The 23,588-nt window shown below is 52.4% G+C and overlaps 1 protein-coding gene across 1 annotated transcript in view; it reads right to left on the reverse strand.

Annotated features, from left to right (window-relative positions):
- Positions 1-2,934: 2,934 nt before the first annotated feature.
- Positions 2,935-23,588, reverse strand: part of SH3PXD2B (SH3 and PX domains 2B) — an 88,620-nt gene continuing 67,966 nt past the window's right edge. Inside the window, exons 6-13 of the mRNA XM_009318556.1 lie at positions 18,824-18,849; positions 12,105-12,239; positions 10,471-10,575; positions 8,236-8,353; positions 6,720-6,946; positions 6,090-6,139; positions 5,475-5,600; positions 2,935-4,547 (exon numbers count right to left, since the gene is read on the reverse strand). Coding sequence (XP_009316831.1) covers positions 3,051-4,547; positions 5,475-5,600; positions 6,090-6,139; positions 6,720-6,946; positions 8,236-8,353; positions 10,471-10,575; positions 12,105-12,239; positions 18,824-18,849 — 2,284 coding nt within the window. The 3' untranslated portion in view covers positions 2,935-3,050. The remainder of the gene's footprint in view (positions 4,548-5,474; positions 5,601-6,089; positions 6,140-6,719; positions 6,947-8,235; positions 8,354-10,470; positions 10,576-12,104; positions 12,240-18,823; positions 18,850-23,588) is intronic.

Raw genomic sequence — 23,588 nt, forward strand, 5'->3', positions numbered from 1 at the left:
GAGGTGCAGCAGGGGCCTCCAGCCTGCCAGGGATGTGCCTAGCTGCGGGACTCCCCCGACACTCGGCTCTTCCGCCCCAAGCCGCAGTGATGACCCCCCCCTTGCTGCAAGCCCCGGCCTCGGGGCTGCGCTGGTGATGGGCAAGGAGGGAGGTTGGTCTTTGGCTGATGGGGTGATGCGCCTCGCAGCCAAGCTCAGGGAACCGAGCCTCCTGGCTGCCCTCCTCCTCCTCACGAGGTAGTCAGGGAGCTTGGCCGCATTTGACGTGCGAGGTACAGAGAGGAGGCGCAGCCTGGCAGAGGGCACACGCGGCTGCCGAACCGGGGAGCACATGTTGGATGGGCGGGGGGGCGAAGCCCTGCCAGCCCAATGGCTCTCAGCATCTTCCTAATGTGAGCTGTTGTCCAGCCTGCGGTCCCTTCACAGATGGAAGAGTGGTAGGAAGGGGTAAGGCTGCAGGTGTTGGCACCCTACTGAGGGTGACCCCCCCCTTGGGAACTCACCCTGCCTTCTTGGAAGCTCTTTGGGAACAAGGGAGCGATCCTGTCACGCGCTCAATGAGCCAAATACAGTACTTGTGTCAGCAAAATGAAGCACTACCAGTTCTGAGGTTCAGTCTGGGAGGAAAGCAGAAATAGCCCTCATTTAGTACGGAGGCAACAGAAATAGCATTGTCCCCTCTGAGGAAAGCCGGGGGCAGCGAGGTCTCTGAGACAGAGAAAGGAGAGACACTTCTGAGATTAAAAGGCCATTCAGGAAAGAGAGAGCAAGGACACAGTGCCACGGGGAAAGGGCACACAGCCCTTCCACCCTCTGCGTGAAACTGCCAGAGCGGACAGGGGACACAGGTCCAGCCCCCTCCCCAGATACGGTGGGGGCTGGATTTGGCCACCGGGCAGCTCTGGCTTAACTCATCCTGTCCCCGTTCCTTTCCAAAGCAAAAGAGATTTACTGGAGCAAGAGATGCACAGAGACAAGGCAGCATTGTTCCCCCAACCCACCCTGCAACTCTCCCGGGAGCACATCAACACCTCGCAATGTGCCACGCAAGGAACTTTGTTATTGGATTGGGTTGCAGATGTATTGCTTATTGCCAGCTCAGGTGAGTCAGCCTGATCAAAGGCTGATGTGCCACCAGAGAAAACCGTAGGTGGGAGGGAGAGGAATCAGCTGGAGACCGAGGTGCATGCATTCCCATGGCTAAAAATGAACCTTGGGGCTTCTAGATATGAGGCCTGACTGGGATGGTCAGGGCTTCTCTATCAGATCAAAGCAGGGCTGGGACAAACTGCCTCATCACCCTCCCAGAATGACCTTGGCCTGAGGGACCACCATTTTCATTCTGTATGCAGACAGAGATATCTTCAACTCCACGTTTCCAGGGTAGAAAATATGGGACAGAGAAGGAAGTGAGCGCCTCGGGGAGTGGAGAACACTCCTTCAATTCTGCCAGCCTCGAATTAGAGGGAAAACTGTATTTTTTTTCAGCAGCAAACCAATGCAGCTGCAGAGCAGTGGCTGCAGTGCTTACACTTGCAATTAGACTAGAAAGGGCAAAGAGGCTTGGTCAACAGGAAACCCACAGAAGCACTGGGTTTAAAGCTCTTCCAGAGAGAGAAACGTGGCCCTGAATCTGCAAGTAGCCAAGTACAGAAGGGAAGAAAGCAGCACTGGGGAATGACAGCTCATCCACGCTCACCCTCCTGCTGGGATAAGCAACACTGTAGGCAAGATAGATTAGGCTTGGCAGGCAGGAATGTCCGCACGGAAAAACCCCAGGCTCTGCTTGACCTGAAGCTCCCCAAACAGCCGGCCACGCAGGATGAAATGAAAGTACCTGGAAGACAGGCAGATGGGGTGACAAACAAGGCAGGGAGCCCCTGAGCACCAGGCACGCCTCGCAACTGGTTGTGATGAGGAGCTGAACTCCCAAATTCTGGATTGCACTTGATAGTATCAGCACCTACTGAAGGACCCACCTCCTGGCTGCTGCCCCCCAAGCCCAGGGAAAGCTCTGTGGGTCACGGGAATGGGCGGTCCCCTATTAGTCCAACAGGCCAGGCAGTCTGTGTGGGAAGGAAAGCAAATCATCCTCTTTCCAGGGCTTTTGGGGTCATTTTGGTCGTCTGTGCCTTGCATAGTATTCTTCAGCTATCGAAGCAAAACACCTCTTGTTGTTTGGTTGCAATACTGCAAAGGAGAAGCCTGCATAGCTTCCTGGATCAGCACAGAGAGGACCTGGTGTGTGTGTGTGTGTGTGTGTGTGTGTGTATGCTAACCAATATTTTTTTTTTCCACCAGGAGGATGTTGAAGTTAACACTTGTTATTGTAGAGCACGGAAGGGCCAAGGGACGGTCCCGTGGCATGCATGGGGGGGAGCAAGGCACAGCCCTTAACCGGAGCACAATGCCTGTGCCTGCACGTGCATTGAGAGCTACAGGGACCCTGTTCTCAGCAATCATTCCTCCTTTTTGCCACGTTCCCTATGGCTCTGCTACGCACCTGGACTAAGCAACGTGACCTACAACATTTGACTGTGACACTGAGCCTCAGGGAAAGGCAAATCCTTTTGTGCGGCCAGATTTCCTTTGTTGGTACCGTTCCATGCTTCACTTCTCTCCCTGGCTACTGCTGTATTTCTTTCTAATTCCCTGTACAGGTGGCAGAAATGTCTATGAAGGTCCATCTCCCCAGCATGGAGAACCATGGTAGTCATCGTATGCCACGAAGCTTGGCCAGAGCAGCTCCAGCTGCACGGCTGGGCTGCCAGCACGGCCGCGGGAGCGCAGTGCTCGGGGGGGCACGGGGAGGAGGGCAGGGGGGACGGGGGGACACGGGGAGGAGGGCAGGTGGGAGCACATGGGTGGGCAAGGGAAGCCGAGCTGCTTCCTCCATGCTGCTGCCAACAGGCACCAGCTGGGATGCATGGGATCTCAATTATTATCTTTTTTTTTTAAAGCCAGCCTCATGGAAAACTATAAATTAATCTGCTAATTAAATACTCAGGTGAGAGACCAGGGAACCTCCAGCTGTGCAAGCAGAGGAGCAGCTATGGCTTCTTCCGTAGGTAATTGGAAGGGATCCAGCCCTCCCAGCACGGCCCCCCAGTCAGGACCTTGCAAAACCACCAGCCACTGCTGTTCTTCTCACGAACTTCAAACAAAGTCCCTTCTTTAAAGCTGTTGGTCTCCTCATCGCCTTCAAAATCTGCCACTGCCACATAGAGAGCTTCCCTGGAGATGTCCAGACTGGAGATGGGGGCTGAGGTCCTCTCCTTGGCTTCCCCTCTCTCCACTGGCTTGGATATAACCTTTGGGCTTACGCTGCTTTTCACTTTGGTTTCGTCTTGGACGGAGGCAGAGAGGAATGGCTTTGCTTTCGGAGGAACCAGCATGGGTCTCCCTGGCACTGGGGATGACCTGATTTCAGGCGCTTCCCGTGCCGGGGCCCTGAGCTCCGCCGTGGGGCTGGAGGCAGGACCCCCTGTTTTCTTTGGAGGGGGTGGTCTGCGGGGTGGCACAACAGGGCGCGGCGGCGGGGGCTCCCTGGCAGCCGGGGTGTTTGCTGGGCCCGGGGGAGATTTGGGCAGCGGCTCTTTCATGGCATGGCTGTCCAGCTTGGGCAGGGGTTTGCTCTCCATGCTTGGTCTCTCCTGAAACCTTCCAGAAGCCTCCGAAGAGACCATGGCGTTACTGAAGGAGCTTTCACCGGCAGCGGTGTCCTGCTCGGAGGGTTTCTCTGGACACTTTGCAGGTCTAAGCTTGCTCCGCAGGCTGCAAATGTCCAGTTTATCATCAGCTGGAGGTGGGTCAGTCCTGGGGGCTGCAGCGGGTTTTGGCCTGATCTGAGGTCTTGACTTCAAGAACGGATTCTGGGTGATGGGCTCAGGTTTGTCCTCCACAGGCTCAGCTTTTGGCTTGGTTGGCTTGACAATTGGCCGGAGGTTTGGCTTCTTCACTTCCTTGGCTGACACCTTGTGTCCACATTCCAGTCCCATTTCGTTTTTCAGCTGAAAGAGTTTGCCCTTCTCCGGTTTCAGCTCGGGCTTCTTGCTGTCCTTCGGGGCCGCCAACTGCTTGGGTGGGATCATGGGCAAAATCATGCCCGGGGGCTTGGGGGGAGGCCTCTGCCTCTCCAGTAACTCGCCTTCCGATTTAATGATGGACTCCTTCCTGGGTGGCAGGCTGGGCTTCTCCTCTGTGTCACGGTCCGAGATCTCCTCGTAGCCACCAGCAAAGGCTAGGTCCCCACTCTCGGGAGCCTCCTTCCCCTTCCAGTCTTTGGCCCACTTCCCACCAGAGTCCGTACCGTTAGGAGGAGCCTCCGGCAGAGGACGGCACGGTCCTGTCACTTCCTCACCGGTGCTGCTGTCGGCCACAGCATCACCGAGCCGGAGCTGGGCCATTTCGTTGGGTAGCGGAGCCAGGAAATTCGGCCTGGATGCGTTGCTGGTTTTCTTGTACTTATCGATGAATGTGGCAGGGGCCCAGCCTTCCTTCTCCTCAATCTGAATGTACCACCAGCCGCTCAGGTTCTTCTCAATAACCTGCCGAAGGGAAAGGAAACCTCAGACATCCATGCAGAAGCCCTCTCTGCACAAGAGGGGATGCTGGGTGTCTCTGAAGTGATGTCAGGGTGGTATATGACCTCAGTGCCTCCCTGTCCTGCTAACCAAAAGCCATGTAATCATAGGACTGGTATCCTAACAGGAGGGGAACCTGCTAACGACCTCTGCCAGGGAAGGGGACCTGCATGCCATGGGACTGAGGAACAACATAGCCATGTCAAGGAGCTGTGGCTGAGCTATCACCATCCCACCTGGGAGACAGGACCGGGATGCTGGGTACTGGTGGTGGCCACTGCGCGGCACTGTTGGAGCGATCAACCGGCAGCGATACCGCACGGATCAGCAACTGTCTGGCCTCTGCATGCTCCAGAAGTGGGGCTGGGACCTGGGAGGAGCTGACCGGGGCAGCCGTAAAGGAAAAAATCTTCTTAGAGAGGCACAGCTTACATTTTGAAAAGCAAAATCACATCTGCAAGAGAGATTCTGCCAGCAAAAGCAGGTGTGCTAGGAAAACAGTTCTGGAAGGTCTTTTAACTTTACACCTGGCCTAAATAAGAAAAAAACACCATCTCTACCCCCATTTGTGACATGGTTTTAATTTCCACTAGCTCAGACAACACAGCACCCACACACTTGGGGGACAGGAGGCCACCAAGAGCACCAGGGACTCCAAAGTCTCATGAGCTCATACAGGTTTCTCTCCCACACTAGGAGAGCCCTGGGATGTTAACAGTCCACAGAGGCAACCACATGGACCACCATGCCCGGTTTCCACCCAGAACCCTGTGGTGAGCAGATCTTCCCTGCTTGGAAAGGGAGCTCCTGCCTGAAACAGGTCCAAGGGCAATGGGAGTCAGGAGCGCTGCACTGACACAAAGATGTGAGAAGGGAAGATAACAGTCTCACCTCTACTTTCATTCCTGCCTGGAAGCTGATGCCGTCAGGGATGGTCGTCTGGAAGTCAGCGATAGTGTAATATTCCTCTTCCACTTGAGGAGGGACAGGAGGTTTAGGCAGGTTCAAACCACGTGGCTATGACAAGAAAAAAGAAAACCCATCAGCATGTTTCTACAGAAGGTGCGACACAACATCCACACGGACCACCAGCCTGCAGAGACACAAGCCAGCATAGCCAGGGAGATCCGCTGTGCCCATGCAGCACCCTCATCAACACAAACCAGCAAACCATTTCCAGGCTGAGCAGAAAATTGCTCAGCGCCAGAACTCTTGCTGACAGCAGAGTCACCCTCCCCAGAGGGAGGGAGCCAGTCTGCAGCCTCCCACTGGCAACCCAGCCTTGTGGGACAGACTGGCCAAAAGTTCATTTAAAGACCACATGCAAAGAGAAGAGTCTTAAGACAGCAGGGAGGTGGCATGCGTACTCCAGCCTTGACCAAGAGCAGAGCCCATGGTACAGGGGCAAGATCCCAGGCGAAAAACAACCAGTGACCAGAGCTCCTTTCAGTGCTCCTCTCCGACTGCCTTTGCCATTGCTGCTCTCCTACAGCAGCTGGCACTTACTATGGTGAGATCTCGGCGAGGAGGGGGTCTCTGCCTCATCTTTGGTGACTCTGTGGAGGAAGAATTTCAGATGCTGTTGAATTTCTGGCTTTTGGTCACACGTGTGTTCAGAAAAGACAAGTGAAAGAGAAAACAGAAAGGCAAGGACCAAGCCTGCCCCATGGGCAAGGAAGCCAAAGGAGGAACCTGTCTGCCCGGCACCCTGAGTGGCATGGGTCACCCAGCTTTTGAGGGCATCCCGCTGGAAGAGGAACCAGCTTTGCACCATCAGGTGCTGCTGGGAAATGCCACTGAGGTCACGACACGAAATTGCTTTTTCATTGCAGGCCTGACCCAGAAGACCTGGCCTGCAGAGGGGTTAAAATGCCCCAGCTTCTGAGAGGAGAGCATCTCCAGTCTGGGAGGGGGAGGCTTTTTTCCCCATCACATTTGCTGATCCTCGCAGGTCCCTGGGCAGCACTGTGCTCGTGCCCCATTTGGCTGTGCAATGTCACCTCCAGACCTTGCTGCAGAGCTCACAGCACCTGCAAACCTTCTGCCTCCCTCACACCCTGTTACGTCACCCAAAAGCCTGCAGGAAAGGCCGTGCAGGCACCCCAGCCACCACTGGCCACCCAACTGGCCACTTACTGCGTCGGATGTCAGCATTGGGCAGGGGACGGCTGTCGAATCTCCCATCCCTTTGGCCAGCGAGCCCATCCTTCTCTCGGCTCGCAACAACCTGCTGCCGGGAGATGCCATCCAGATCCAAGGCACATGAATGAGCAGAGGAGCCCGACCCCAGCTTCTGTGAGAACATCTCTCCATTCCCCTTTTTGAGGTAGGAGGCGGGGGCCCAGCCTTCTTGGCCCTGGTACCTGCGGTGACAACAACAGCAGCGTCACTGTGCAGAGCCCCTGTGCTGCACTGGGGCCGCGAACACTTCGGAGGAGCAACCCACTGCGCTCGAGTGGTGTTGAGCCATCGGACATCCCTGGAGCCAGAGCTCAGGACACGCATTGACCAAAGGTACTGCATGATCTGGACAAAACAAGCTTGCCCGGTGTCATGCTCCATGGCACGTGGGCACCTGGAGAGCTCCAGCCATGACTAATGCTCCCGTGCAAGCCAGCCACAGCCAGCGGGCCGAGGGCTGGAAATGGCGCGAAGCCCGATTTCCTTTTCACCTCGGCAATGGCACCAGTTCAGGAATGAAGCGCACTGGCACGGGAAGCAGAGGGGAAAACCAGAGCACTGCTGCTAGGATTGATGTAGCTGGTCTTTGGAGAAAGCACAAGCCCTCTGCCTGAGTGCCGGCAGCCTGGATCCCTTCCCTGCTCTAATTCTGCACTGTTTAGGAGAGAAACCAGCCCCGCGATCTGATTGAGAAACCACATCCGCGGAGTCTCCCTGCCATGCTGGAGGGTCCCGCGCCAGCGTCAGAGACTCTCCCCTCTGGCTGGGCTGCAGCCACTATGCTCAGATGGCACCAGCTACTGAGCTTGTAATTGCCTTTAGAGCTCTCGTGGCAGCTCTCCTCTGCTTAAAAAGTCAATGGACATTTTTCTGGGGCTTTGCTGCTGCCAAGACCAGAGGTTCAACGTAAGGTTAAGAAAATTGCAGCATGTGCTCCCACCCTGCTCGAGTGCGGCCGTTTGCTAGACCACAGACGAGAGAAAATGAGCTTCCAGGAGAAAACAAGTATCAGCTCACGATGATCTGGAGTCTTTGGCCTCAGCACACCCTGCACACAGCAGACCTGGCCTGAACAACGGCCCTTCTCCGCAGGAGCCTCCTAACACAGCCAGAGGATCTAGCCTGCCTCCAGGACACTCACTGGTTTTCCTATCAGCAGCACGTGACGTAACACTAATGCTCTCACACCGGTTCCCTCTGCACTGCTGGGGCATGTGATGCCGTGACGCAGTCCACCTCCCAGCACAGGAAATCGGGAGATTTTAAAGATGTTTAACCACAGCTATGCTTGGCTGAAGCCCTGAACGTCAGCTAGCCTTAGTTTGTAGGGATGGAGAGAAATGAGTTCTGGTACTCTGCCCTTTCGATACCCTAGACTTGCCTTTGGACTGTACATCCCACACGCATCAGGTCTCTGCTTTGCACAGCCCCAGCTGCAGTGCCAGGGAAGGGGAAGAGGTAGGGACGGTACCTGATTTTCCACCAGCCTTCCAGGTTCTTCTGGATCACCTCCACCACAGCCCCTTTGTCCAGGTTCATTTCATCCTGGTCTCTTGCGGTATATGGGTAAATAACGGTGTACTTTTCCTCTGTTGGAAAGAAAGTGCAGTTTCACGGAGATACTGTTTTACGGAAACCTGGACTCAGTTGAACAACAGTTAAGTACTTTATATAATGATAATTCCTGTTGTAATACAGGTGCAAACAGACAGAGATACGCAACCATTCATAAAACAGATGTATCTCAATGCCAGTGAAATGTATATCAAAACAAACCCAGCTGCATTTTGAAATGTAAGCTTTGGTGAGCTAGTCTGGTCCAAGGAGAAGTTGTCTAAAACATCTCCTCCTCTCCCTTAGGACTAAAGACTATCTTTTATATGATAGCTCTCCTTTCACCTGCTCTTCATAGAAGCCCTTCCATGCATCCATTTCAGTTCAATCTTCTTTCTCAGAGCCTTTAAAGAAGGACTGTCCTCTATAGAGGGAAAGAAATCCCATGGACATCAGGGAGTAACCCCACACATACAGACATGCTGTCGTGCACAGCTCTCAAACTGCTTTACAACAGCAGGACTACATGAACTTCCCTGTTAAATAGCTGGGTCCCCCAAGACGTTGGTCAAAGCCACGTGGTGAGCCTGGAGAAGAGCCTGATGTCCTGTCCACTAGACCAAACAACGGTAAGCAGGGACATGGATGCTCTTCCCTTCAAGAGGAAGGGGAAACTTCCTAACAGCCATGCAGACAACATGTCAGACAAACAGGTCCATCCATCCACCCCTCTCCCTCACCTTGTCCTGTCCTCTCTGGAGGAAACCCAGGAAAGCAATTGGTTGTGCTTAAGCAGTGCCACAATAGGCACTGAAGGCCATTTTGGGAGAAGTCTACCTCCAAACCCCACACCTCTGGACATTCATATATGCCCACCGTGCATGTTTCCTGGCTTTGTCTTCTTGGAAGAGCACAGCCCTCGAAGGGCTTGATTTCCCACTCCCTTCGTGCCAGTGAGTCAAAGCAGAAAATGTCCTGTCACATCCAGCAAAACCAAGCTGGCTCTTCTCCTGACCCTGTCTGAGCCACCAACCCCAGGGCCACGGCTCAGAGGAGTTACTCTTACAGGAACTAAGGCAGCAGTTGCAAGAAGTCTGCATACATGTGTTGGGGGGAAAGCAGAAACTCCAGCCTCTGTATACAAAAGAAGCCTCAAAAAGTTAGAAGGAACAGCTGATAGAGGAAAGAGAGGTGGACATGAGTGGGCCTAATGGAAGGCTGAGGAACATGTACGGCACACATTGAGGACTGACACAAGCAGGGTCCATCACATGCAAAGCGAACAAACATGCAGACAACAAGGCTTTAAGCACAAAACATGGGCAGCCAAACAAGTCTCTATGAAGTCCACCTTGACCCCATCCACTGGTGTACAAGTCCCCAAGAGTCCGACGGCGGCCAACGTGCCTGGGCAGAGACCAGTATCTCCATGGGACTGGGAAGAGCATGTTGGGGAAGCAGGAGAAGGACAAGAGAGGACGTAAGGAGGTGGCACTTCAGGTCCAAGAGGAGACAGGGCTGACACCAGAGAGTGGCACAGAGACTGTACTTGCCTGGAGCCCTCTGGGGGCCCTTCCTGGTCTGAGCCTCCCCTCCCACCTCCATCTCCCCAAGCAAGGGGCTGAGCCAGTTACAGCACTGCTTTGAGCATACAGTGGTCAATGGGAAGAATGCATTCTCCAGGGGCATTTCAGATTTGCTCTAAGCAAAGGTTGCAACCTTGCTGTTCTCATATGAGCTCATGCATGCTCTTTGTTCTGCATGGGTTTAGAAGACAAGGGAATTGTCCTAGGACCTGAGCTTTGCTCCTCCTTCAGTGCAGGTAAAACAGCTCCCTGGGGTCTAAAGGAGGCATTGGGATGGCAGAACTGGGTGTTCCCTGGAGGTGGCACCTTCAGCTCCTCTGTGAAGGAGCAGAAAGGCCAGCAGTTAAACCCCCAGTATCCAGCTGCCTCACTCCTGCTACAGCACTGGAGCAGCGTGCTGGGCAGGCAGGACTATTATGGGCAGACATGACTGAACAGCACGTGTGGGTTTGTCCTTCCCTGGGCTCTTGCCCTGTCTAAGTCAGGGAGGGCTAAGCAGTCCTGCGAGGAGCTCTGTGCAGTTCAGCACAAAGAAGCTGGGGCAGATGTCTCCAGCAGCTTCTTACCTTCGTCGGGCTGCATTGAGAACTCATCTTGGACACCATCCTGGGCCTCCAGGCAGGTCGCTGGCACCCAGCCTTGCTCCTCCGACGTGCTCACAAACCACCAGCCTGAGAAGAAAACAGCAAGCGGCTCAGCCAAGGGCTCCCACCAGCCCAAAACTCCCTCCCTCCAACCCATGGGCCACGAGGGCTTTGTCCCCTCCTTGCTGCCTCCATGGGAGGCTGGGATGACCCCAAAGCAACAGACCCAAGCGCTATCTGAAAGGGAGCACAGACAGCAGCATGGGAGAATCACAGCTGAATGATATCTAAATGTACAGTTCCCTCCCCATGAAAAACGGAAGAGGCACTGAGAACTGAATGGCTCCAGCCACTGCATTTGCTTTCCTTTTTTTTTCCTTCATGGTTCATTTTCCCTCAGTCTGGGTCAGCAAACCCAGGCTAATTAGCAGTCATGAATACATTGTCTGCAAATCGATAGCTGACTCCTGCTGTGCTCTCGCTTTCTTTACATTTGTGGAAACAGCAAATTTTAAAAGCTAAGAGCAAATGCAGGATTAAAACATGAGCTCTCCCAGTGGAAACCTAGCCAGCTCCATAGCAGCCACCACCAATTCTGGGCCACCCTGGGTGTCCAATCAAAATAAATGCATGCTCCTCTGTTATTAAAAGCACAAGTTATTTGTGCCTTTAGGGGGGGGGAAGATGAAGACCAAGCATTATCCTCAGAACCTCACCAGCGAGTCATTTAGAAAGACAACTATATTGTCAGGGAGGGAATCAGCAGCTACCTGCATGGAAGGGAAAACCGGGGCTGACATTTGATAAATAATTATTTGCCATAGCTTTTGAATTGGCTGTGCTAATAGTTTTCACTTGCTTCAGGGTTGCTTTTATTTTCCTCATTCTCAAACATAGCTGCTGGTGCAATCAATCCTCTGGGGACAGGCTTTCCAGAATTTTAAAATCTATTTTCACAATTTATCTTTAAACCCCTCCTAAGCAACTTCTGTTAACTTCAGGGAATAAACTCCCCTTTTCAACAAACTCCAGAAGTTGGGCCCACGAGATCGCTCAATCCCTTTGCAGGGGGGAGAGAGCTTGTTAAAGCTTGTTAAGAGCAAGTTTAAGTTTTGAAGCAAGCGAGTAGCTCGGCTGCCTGCCCCTGCTCCACGGCCGGGTGCTTCATCGTGTTTGGAGGCAGGAATTGCGAATGCACAATGGGGCCTTTCATGGGCACCGTGAGAGTGTCCCCCGCTGTCAATAAAACAAGCCTGCCAACTCCAGGAATGGCTTTTGTCCTCAGGACCCATTGGTGAAGGTTTTCAGCATGAAGAAGCATAGAGACTGTAAAAGATGGATGGTGCCTGGCGCTCAGCACACGGGTAATCAGACCCTTCCTTTAGAGACAGCCCCGAAGTCTTGTCCACGCTCATACAGACAGCCTGCAGACTGAAGCTGCTTCCTCCACGTCCCACCTCAACTGACCACCCAAGGACATCCCTGTGAGGTGCCTGGAGACTGTTTTGCTTAAGGTCCTATTAGGAAAACACTGACAATACAGGATTGCTATACCTGCCCCTGCTCTGTGACATAGAGTAGAGCCAAAGCCCTCTGCCAAGCCAAACTCTCTGTACCTGATTCGTTCTTCTCAATGATATCCACCAACTGGCCCACGCACAAGCTGATCTCGGAGCTCTCCTGCTTCTGGTAGTCCGCCACCACGACATACTGCTCCAGCACCAAGGGGTCGACCGATGCAGAGTCAGCTCCTGAACAGGGGGGACAAGAACCGACCCGTGTGCTGGGGTCAGCACCAGCTCCTGAGAGCGTGGACCACCGCTCCTGAGCGCCTACTGGCCTGCAAGCAGCTCCAGGACACCCTGGGGACCCCAGCGTGAGAGACGTGAGCCAGAAACTTGGGCAAAGTGAGGAGGAGAGAGACCAAACCAGCAGCCAGGTGAGATGGGTACAGCCAGGTGAGACCTTTCACTTGCTACCCACCTTCCTGCTCACAGACAGAGCCGTCCAAGCAACCCCACCACTGCCACGGATGCGTACAGCAGCCTGGTCCCTGCTGTCAGAGGCTGAGGGGGGCTCGGGACAGTCTCCTGTGCGCTGGCATCAGCTGCCCCAACGCAGGGACCAGCTCAGACCCCAACTCAATAAACACAACCTGCAGTAAGTTTTGCTGGTCCTGGCTAAAGAGCCTGGACACCCAGGCGGAGGGGTGTTTGTAGGACAGAGCAGCATCCCTCTGTCATCGTTGCCCTTATGTATTTCAGTCACCTTCTCACAACTCGCCAGCACAGCTTGCTCTGTCTGCTATTTGCTCCACTAACTCTGCCCAGCTCCTCCTGCTGCTCCTCCTGCTGGAGATCTCAATTTAATATCAGAAAAGAAAAAAAATACCCCAAGGAGGAGCAAAGGGGCAGGAAAGCTTTCCTTTGGCCAGAAAGGGGCCTGACACCTGGAGATGAGACGGCTGCGGCGGGGAGAGCTGGGCGCTGCAGCAGTGGCTGCGCAGAGCCCGGGCAGGCTGCAGGTGGCACTGCGGGCTAAGGCCAGGGGAACACCCGGCAGCGCTGCCAGCCCCCTCCTCTGCCAGGGGACCGGCGAGCGAGGCACAGCAGGGCAAGGCCGGCTTGTGTTTTCCAAGCATATTTTCATTTAGGAGAGTGCTCTGGAAATAGATGCACCCCCTTCGCTTGGCGTCGCTTGCTGCGGTAGCACTGCAACAGAGGTTTCCACTCACACCTGTCTCTGCTTTAGAAACATGGCCCCAAGGTTGTGCCTATACACTGAGCAAAGCTACCCTTTTCCCACACGTGCACAGAGGCTTGCTGTGTGCAGGGAGGCCATGAAGCGACTTTGCAGGCCCACATGAGCAGACACTGTGTGTGCTCAGTGCCCGAGTCCAGCCTATTCAGCCCACCGAGCAGGGCGTTCGCTCGGGCTCAGCCTCCTGCTAAACCAGCCACAAGGCGTTCGGTTACCCGGAGCACCAGCAGGACTTGCCCCATCTGCCTCCAAAAGCCTCCAAGAAGCAAAAAGGTGTCAGAAACTCTTGCCTACAACTCCCCTCCACCCTGAGCCTTGCTCTGGCCTCCAACCCAACACTTTGACTTGCGGCTTCGCAGCCTGTCAGTTGAGGACACTATTCTATTACCCCGTTCTCCCCAGGGGCGGTAAGAATTAATTAATATTTGCCAAGTGCTTTGGAAATAGGATAGCGTTAGTTATTATAGCACGAGTGATAAAAAAGAATCACACACCTGATCATGGGTGTTAAGTCGAATTTACTGGGGCTGTGCATGTACTCTGAGCAGGGAGCCTCAAGTTTTGGGTCGGGGCAGAAATCACATCTGGCCCAGCCCTCTAGCTGCTACAGCATGGGAGATACACAGGACAATTACCTCCCAGTCTCTAAAGGGTGTGAGAAAGAAATGACAGAGAGAGTGACGGTCCCTTGGGATATAAAGGCAAAATGCAGCAAAGACAAATTCAGGCTACGTATCAGGAAGAAGTTTCTATGGGCAAGTGCGCCTACACTGCAACAGCTCCCCCATCACGTGAGAGGTCTCAGCCTGACAAAAGATCTTTCCTATGGGGGAACCTATTGCAGGGCACAATCCTGCAATGAGTGGTACAAAAGTAGAGATGGACAAGATCTAGCAGGTCTTCAGCAATCCTAGGATGCCCTGCTCCCCCACAGAGAAGCTCTCCTGTGCCCAAGGTCACAACCTCTCAAACTGGTTCTGAGAAAGAAAGACCACAACAAAGATTTAAATGAACAATTTATCTTCAGGACAGTCTTATTTAAAGGAAGAGGAGGCAAATTGTCCATGTTATTCTGCTATAAACAGCACTCTGCAGAGCTCCAGGTGAGCTGGCCAAGTGCAGAGGATCTGTTACCGCTAATGAAAGCCTCCTCCATGCCAAAACCCAGAGGTGGGGCACCAGACAATTAAAAATAGCCCTCTAAAGTGAATGGTGCATGCTAGGACTATCTGTTCTACTAGCTCAATTAAAGGTTTGTGCTTAAAGCGATCAGAGGATCTACCCAGCCCCTGAGAGAATAACAGCTATAGGAAGAGAGAAGTACTCTCCTTTCTGCCTCCTTCGCTATAATTACACCCATTGCTCCGAGGCTATTTGTAGTTTCAGTAGGCAATTCTGGATCCTCCAATGTACCTATTAAACCAGGAACAGAAGTGGTAAACTGAGCTTGGAGGAAGAAGTAGGAGTTAATTTCAGGAGCATCTTCACCTGGCATAATTGTCCTCAACCACAAAAATACACGCTCAGGTTAACAACAAAACATCCTATTTATGGGCAGCAGCGCGTCCGTCTTGGAGCTGGCTGGCATTGGCTCTATCAGACATGGGGGAAGCTTCCAGCAGCTTCTCACAGAAGCCATCCCTGTAGCCCCCCTGCTACCAAAACTTTGCAGGTGACCTTGCTTTCAAGACACATCACATACGAGGGATGGGTCAGCCCGTAAACCTTTGCAGGTTTTGTTTGACCAGGAACTTGGCCATTCACCCTAAGTGTTGAGATGTATAAAACCAGGTAGGAAATCTCACAGATACAGGGTTACTTGCAACATTTCCAGCCTTTCCAATTTTGGGCTTTGCAGTATCAGTGCCAAAAGTGAGGACTTTCTTAGGGGGCCTTGGACACTGATGCCTCCAGAGGGAAACAAAGAGCTCAGGACTGACATAAAAGAGGGGGCACAGGTATTTGTTTTCGAAGCCTGCCCTTGCTGCACACTCTAGGCCCTGTCTAATGCACCTTCCAAAAATGTCATGCTTTATCCAACTTTGGATAGTTTCTTCCTCCTAGTCCTCTGGCCTGTGCTAATCTGCCCCATGCTCTCAGGACAGCCCCTCCTCTCCCAGACCTGAGGAGTCTGTGAAGATCAGTACTGCAAAAGTGAGTTTCTTCATGCTCTCACGTGAAATGGGCACTAGATGTTGCGCTGTACTCTTTGCAGGCCCTCTCATCTCTCCAGGGATTTTTCCAGAACTGGAAAATAATCACATGGAAATACCAGTCACCAGTGGAGTTTTAGAAAGGTCCCGCTATGGCTGCTGTAGGATATGACAGCTGTTTTTTTCACTGTCTCTCATTAGACTGAATACTGTGATTTGGGGTCTCTGTGCCATTGCAGGCGCATTACATAGCACAGCAAAAGGGATGTGGCCACACAAGAAAGCATCTAAAATAAAACTGGCAGGGGGATATTGGAGCTCTCTGCCAGCCTCCTTGGGCAGCTCCACCCAAATATAAACTCTGGAGACAGTTTCAGGTTCCCCTGCACTGTCAGTGCTGCAACAAACCCATGACTCTCCATCTGTGCTTTCTGTTCAGCTGCGAGAGGAGGAGTGACTAGAAACGCTCAAAACAGTCTTGGGGACTGATATGATGACTACTTTTAGACATTCCTAAATCAGTGGCCAAGTCAGTCTTCAGAGCCCAGGGAATAATCCACCCCCCTGCAAGTTGCAGGCTGTACAGAGCCTGGGCCCATGCCTAAGGCTCACAGACATGTAGGATTATGAATACTGGTAAAAAAAACTCGGCAGAGGAAGCAGATTTTATTTCCAATGCTCACTTACACCGGGCCCTCCTCGCAACAGCAAATGTCACTTGAGTCTCTTGGTTATCACAGGAGGCTGGGGGCAGGCAGCACTTTAACCCACTTCACATCCCAGTGTTTGCTTAAATCCCATTTCAAATCAGGGCTTGCTCTGCCAGGAGCTCAGGAACTCTTTCCAATGCTCTCCTGAAGAGCAGCTCTCCCCCTCTTTGGCAATGCTGGCAGAAATAAGCAATTGAGAAATAATTCTTGCTGGTTTTGTTTCTGAACAGCTATTGCTTTCCCCCTCCTCAGGGAGATCCCCTATTGAAAGAGCCTTTTTTGTGCCTTGCTGCATATTTGCTACCTCAAAGCAGGCAAGGCTTGAGGAACCGATCAACAGTCAGGGACTTCCACAAGGTAGAAGAGGATTCGGGGTGACAGCAGCAGAACCAAACTCTGTTTCTGCTGCCAGAAAATGCAAGACAGCGAGAGGAGTCTCTGAACACATCTGGCACAAGGCATCGGCCCTTTGTAACCTTACTGCACGCAAACATCTTTCCCTGATGGCTACTGCACATATGCCAGGTGCCATGGGCAAAACATCGCATCATGCCCTGCCAGGGCAGGCTCTGGCTTGGATGTTACCCAAACTCTCCCTGTTCCCTCCCCCTCAACGGTGCCAAGCAAACAGCATCCCAAAGAGCATTTTCTCTTTGACCTCAGCAACATCCCTGTGTCACGTATAAACCCACCATGCCAGCAGGACGGCAGAATGAAGCTGCCCATAAACCTGCAGTGGGAAGGCAGGACGAAGCTGTGTACACAAAGAGGAGAAAAGCTCCTCCTTCTTTAGCAGTCAGCATCCTTAAATTGAATTCTGCCCTCAAAGAACTGAGTTATGCAGCAGAAATTTTCGTCCTCTTCTCCTCAACCCTAGAGAGGTCTTCTTTTCTCTTGCCTAACATAAGTGGACTGGGTTCAAAGTGATCTAAACACACACTGATCTCATAGGGAAACATAACACCTTTCCCTTATTCACCAAATGTTCTTGCTGAGCCAGCACACAAGAGAAGTTTTCAAGACAAGGGAGATTGTATCTTTATTTTACCTCTGTTTTATCAAAAGAGAGGAGAAGGAAAAAAATTGCAGCCTGTTTTTGTCCCCACCCACAGCCAGAGACTTCTCTCTGCCTCCAAAGCTAGCTGAAGACCCACCACTTCAGCACAAGAAAGCTAGTACAAAAACTGCAGTCTGAACTTGCAAATGGCTCATGAGAGCTATAAAATGACCATCCCAAGGTCCAGCTTTGACAGACACACCTTGCAGCAGTCACAGTTTAAGGAGAAAATGTTGTCTGAAGGTTTTAACTATACTAGTAAACCCGTGCTAGTCAATCAGGAGAGCACCTACTTATGACCTGCCCATGAGAACAGAGCAAAACCAGGAGCCACTATTCAAGCAGACAACATCTGAGCTTTTCATACGCATGCTACAACTAGTCCCAGGTAAGAGGCTGGGACACTATCAGTTCTTGAGGGAGGGATGCTCTGCAGATCCAGTAGAAAAGAAAGGAAAGTGGAATTAAGTCTTTGAGTCTCCCCTGTACCTTTTTTCTCTCCTCCGAGAGGAACCCACTCACCTACGAGTGAATTTGCTTACCCAGCTTATGGCAGTGCCAACTCTCAGGCCAAAAACTTCCACAACCTATTTCAGCAGAATCTCCATCCAGCCAAGACTCAGACCTTCCTTCCCAAAGACCCTCACGCTATTTTTATATCTTCTGTGGCTCCAGTAGCTGAAAGGTGCCCTCCCTAATCCACAGACTGAAGGCTTTTCCCCTCCTCTCTCCTCCTCTTTCTGGGAAGCTCAGGTAACTGCTAAAACACACCGACTAGGAGGTCTTTCAGAGATGTTCCCCTCTCTTGAGGAGCAGAAGTAGAGCATCCCAGATCCAACCGCCCACCCAAAGGGTCCCAGCTGATGCAATCACAAAAGCAGAACATACCGCTGCATCGGGAGACTTTCAACCTCACGTTGACCACCATGCAGCTCAGACCCTCCTTCAGACTTGGGAAATTTTGCATCCCCATCCTCCTGGCTGCAGACCAAGCCCTGCCCTTCACCCAAGACCTGCGACACAGCCCCTGCACACGGAGCTGTACTGACAGCCAAGCACCAGTCCCGAGCCCGCTGTACCTCCTTTCCACTACTGCTCCGTGTCCACCAGCCACCACAGAAAGCTACGGGGGGACGTGACAGCTTCTTGCAAGGGGCTTGCCCACCCAGCCCGAGCAGGTGTCCCCCTGGCGAAAGGCAAAGCAAGAGCAAGGGCCAGGTAGCGAGCAGTTGTTACTACCTCTCTGCAGGAAAGAGGCCGTTCTCTGGATAAACCCTGATGGAGGAACAAAATGACGGGAGACAAGGCATGAGGCGGGGAGGGAAATGAACAGGGGGGTGGCAGCAGCAGTGGCAATGACTCAGTTAACGAGTGAACAGGGAGGCCAGCGCAGCGTGGAGAGCTGCGAGCGTCCATCCCACCTTTGGGAGCGCCATGGGAGGCGCAGGAGGATGTGAGACTGGGACTTGGAGGCTGCAGTGAAACCCTGGATGGACAGAGGGGGCACGCTGCGTCGGGAAGCCCCACACCCCATGGGGGAGCACAGCTGGGGGTTGGCCCGCCATGGGGCCGGACCCTTGTCCCACTCCAGGAGACCACAGCTGTGGGTGAAAGGAGCAGCTAGTGGAACCGGCGGACACGAAAGGAGTCCTTACCAGACCTCTTCTTTCCAATGGGCTCCCTGAAAAAGAGAAGGAAGAGCATCAGCAGAGGGATGGGGTAGTTGGGTTGGTTGTTGGCCAAATGACAAACCCGCGCAGAAAAGCACAGCAGTGCTGGCCCCAGTGGGGCCACTGACCTCCCTCAACCAACCAACGTCCCCATGGGTGACATGGGGCATCACTCGCCTTGCAAACAGCCCATCTCTCCCCCCCTCATTTAGTAATTTAATGCTTTTTTCTTTCCCAGGGTGAGGCTCAGTTGCTGGCCCAGGCTCTGCGGTGGCTTGGTCTGACAGCCACAACTCCCACCATGTCACTTGGCAAAGGCGGGTGGATTGGGATGATCTGGCAGCATAGTCAGGAACTAGGGAAGCCCAAACCCCCAGAACTACTCCCAGCACAGACCACAGCTCCCACAGAAGTGGGCACCACTTTGGTGACAGGCAAAAAGGGAAATACTGAAGTTCCTCTATGTCCCGCACCTCTCTCGGGGACAAGGATGAGGAGTGGTTGGAGAAGGGGCAAACATTTATACCTCAAAACAGAACAAGTCATTAAAGTGTTGTAGAGAGGATGAACACCAGGGCTGTGCAGCAGTAAAAGTGCCTTCAGGACAGAGCAAGCAGGAGCTATTGGTGGTTATGAGGAGGCAATGAGGTAGCTTCAGCCCAAGTCCTCTTGCTACAGCCAGCACTGGCCACACCACCGATGAGACGGGTTAGAAACCACAGGTCCTGGGTTCCTTCTCTTATCTGAACATTGCCAAGAAACATGGTTGCTGAACAGCCTCAAACTCAGGGCACAAGCACAACCCTCTTCAGGCACAATGAAATCTTGGGCATTTCATGATTAAAAACGAAACACCAAATCAAAGAATATATGGGCCCAGAAAAGCCTCAATCAGCCTGAAACCCAAACAAATGCACCAGCTCTGTCCCCAGCCCAACCACAGCGGTCCATGTTGCTACAAAAGAGCTCTCAAGACTTTCACATAATTCACCACTGTGGCCAAGATGAAATATTCTGGTACCAGGGGACATGCATCGATCCTTGTTACTTCCAGGAACAGTAGCAAGCACAGAGCAGGCACTGGAGCTTCCAAGGAGGAAAACATTCACCTGGTGGTAAGGCGACCCTCCTGAGGCTTCGAGTTGCCTGACCACTGCTTGGAAAGACGGATGGACCAGCCCAGATGGACCCCAGGAGCCCCTTCATCTGCTTATGAACTCCACTGGCAAAACCACCTTTTCCCCTCCTTCCCCTTTGTTTTCAGGCCAAGCAGAGAGATCCCTCCATGCTCAGCAAGAAAGCCAGCCAGAGCTGGGCTACGCTTTGTTCTCTTTCAAGCTCATCTGCATTTTCAGACCATAATTACTGCAGACATTTTATTCCCCTAGAGCGATGGGGTGATGCCGGGACTTGGCTGCCTTCAAAGACTGCCCACCCATCCTGGCAATGTGTTTTACTCACAATGCCTTATCCTCCCGGTCCCCCCTTCCCTTTGCACTTTAAACCTCTGGTACTCATCCATGGAGCTATCAATAAAATTAAATGAAATGCAACAAAGGTGGACTAGAAACAAATGGGACATTGTTATCTAGAAACTGGAGACTATCTGTTAAGTTCAGAGACCACAGAACTGTGCAAAGACCTGAATACTATGTCCCAGGTGCAGGGACCAATGGAGCAATCTACTGGACAGAGCATCCCAAAGACATTTCTAAACAGAGACTGCACTGCAGAGCTAAATCAGAGTTTATCAATAAGCCCCATTAATTTTACCCCAGCTCAGTGGTACGGCAGGGAAGGGAGGCAAAGCAAGGCCAGATGAGCATGCTGGAGATCAGCAGGTGGGCATGGCACCCTCGTGCTGACAGGAGGGCGCTGATGGAAATAACTGTTGTTTTTCCCCTACCATCTGCTAAATGTATTACTGTAACTCATCCCCCTGTTTCCTTTCACCGGCTGCTCTGTCTGAGTGAGGGGGCAAGGAAGGAGCTGCAATTTCACTTTGCTGCTGGGTTGTTCCTGGCACGGATACAAAGAGCTGCAGGTCTGAAGACCAGCAGCCCCAGCCCACCACCTCAGAGGGGACAAGAGCTCAGACAAGACAGGAAACAGCAATAAATTCCTGGCAGCATCTCCTCCTCCTCCATTCCCTGTGGACCAGAGAAAAGCACGCAGCAGAGCCTGCATGCATGGCTTCCTGGAAACCGGTGGCTCCATAAGAAGAGAAGAAGGAAAGGCCACTCTGCCTTCCACTGTGAAACTCATTTAGCTCTCAGCCCCACAACAGCCAGACTGTGCAGATGAACCAGGCAGTCACAGCACAATTACAAGGCACCGATACACAGCTATGACTGTGTGCCGCCAACCAGCCCTACAAAGCTCCCCAGGTGGTAAAACCCAGGACCGGTTGTCCAGCTGCTTCCCAGGACTTTCCCAGCTCCTTGTCAGGAACACTGAAGGCAAGGGTTCCTGTGTGACCAGAGTCTCACTTAAAGCACTGAGCCAACAAGACAGTCTCAGGGTACAGTGGGCTCAGTTCAGTTTCCTTCAAGAACCTAATAATCCCCCTGTGCAATCTTGAAAGAAAACTTTTACACCTGGAGAACTCTTAGCACCAATTAATAATCCCCATGCCACTTTTTCTTAGGAAAAGCGAGTCAGGTTTCTCAAGCATCTTCTCTAGTCTATCAGACAGCATCCCTCTGGATCCAGTGATGGGAAGGAGTGAGATGGGGAGCGCAAGGCTGCGGCAGGGGCATGAGGCAAAGCTAATAGCCTGGGAGGTAGGTTCAAAACAAACAGAAGCTGGCTGTTCTTCAGCAATATGTAGGTGAGCTGCTAAACTCCCTACTGCAGGATATTGCAGACACTGGAAGTCTTCATGGGCTTACGGGGTCACAATTCAGGAAAGAAATGTTAATTAAAAACCATTAATTATAAAACCAGGAAAACCCTAAAGGCTAGGACACTGTCTAGAGAACAACTGTTACAAGCTTGCTTGACTTTAAATTGTTTCCTAAGGCACTCACGCTTGGTGGCTGCTAAGCTAGGCAGACCGCGGTGTGCTGCAGGGAGGTGGCTCTGAGGTTGCCACACAGACGAGCCCACCTTGCGGTGGGACTCGTGGGAGGAAGGTGTCCCGACACGCAGCTCGGGGACCTCGGCACCACCCCTGCTGCCCCACAGCCCTGACCACAGCCAGATCATGGAGCTGGAGAGGGACAGTGGAGCACCAATGCAAGGAAGACAACTCCAGCTGCTGCAAAACCACACAGGAGCCACGATCAGCGTGCGAGATGAGATGGATCTGAGGTCACCATTCCAAGAAAACATCTCCCACAGAAAAAATCTAGCTCTTGTAAAAAAAAAATCCTTCCATAATACAGTAATGCCATCAAAATAGCTGTCAGGAGGTAGTTCATCTTGTAAGTATTCAGCAAGGTTGGAGATGTTAGCAAAGTTTATGCAGGCAAGACAGACTGAGAACTGGGGTACAACAGAGCTCTTGTTTGGGAGAACTGCCGTTTAGCAAATGCTCCACCGAGCACTGAATAGAGCCCCTGTCCCCCACGCCCCAGTACCAGTGCTACCCCTGTGTTTAAGCACTGGAGAGTTGGCCAAGCTGAACCTTCGGGCTCAGAAAGCTGCCCTGTTAGCACAGAAAATCAAGTACTCTCTCCATGCAAGGGGCTTGCACTGGCACAAAGCATATTTTTGCAGAGTGGATTCAATCCTCTGATATTTCTGTCTGCTGTCATCTAAGAAAGACAGTTCTCAGCAGAGAGTAAAGGAGACCACTACTTTGAATCTCAGATCTAGCCTGAGCTCCTGGTGAATCTGCACGTAGGCACCAGCAGAACTGCAAAACAAACGATTCATTATACAAGCTGTAATTTGTCTGGATAGCGGGACACGGCTCAAAAGCCACAAGCCAGCAAGCACCCTTGTCCAAACCAACATCCACCAACTCAGGCATCTCTAGTTTACCAATAAAAGCTCCTGGAATGGCTTCCTATATGGAGCAGCCACCCCATCTTGGAGCAGAGACCTGAGCCTCCCATGTTTCTATTAAATCCCCTGTCACCTGGCCCAGGAGTTCGTGCCCCTATTACCCCCAAACACCACACAAGGGTGACAAGGAGAACGTTTGCTCCTGGCACAGCTCAACTACGAGGAAAGGTAAGCACATGAAAAGCTATGGGGAAGCAGAAAGAGGAGAGACTTGCTTCTGGAAGACACTGGCTACGAGTTTGCACTTCCAATTTATGGAAACAAGGGAAAGGAACAGATTTGGTCCCTGCTGCAATGATGGAAACATGTTTCTGCCCAGTGTCGTCTTCTTTGCTTTGGACCAAACAGAAATCTTTTACTCACCGATGGCTGCCAGCACCGTGGCCCTAAGCAGGACCTTTCAAGTAGACCATATAGGAGACACGCTGGCACAGTCAGATCACATCAGGGCTGATTCTGATTTTAGCCCAGTTCTCCCTTCTCTGATTTATTGGGGCTGGTGCCTGCCTGGAGTCCCTGTCAGTCTGCGTGCAGGAAGCAATCCATTACTGCGACTGCCAGTGCCACCCCACCTAACCGCACACCACCAGGGCTTTGGTATAAATAGAATAACAACGGGCTGCTGAAGTTGCTGCAGGCATAACCTTGTTAGCAGCATACACTTCCTCATCTGGTCAGGTCCCAGCTCATTATCATGCACCCCCCAGCCCAGACAGCACAGGCAGCCCCTAGCCATCAC

The sequence above is a fragment of the Pygoscelis adeliae genome, unplaced genomic scaffold, assembly GCF_000699105.1.
Source record: "Pygoscelis adeliae isolate BGI_AS28 unplaced genomic scaffold, ASM69910v1 Scaffold42, whole genome shotgun sequence".
NCBI lineage: Eukaryota > Metazoa > Chordata > Aves > Sphenisciformes > Spheniscidae > Pygoscelis > Pygoscelis adeliae.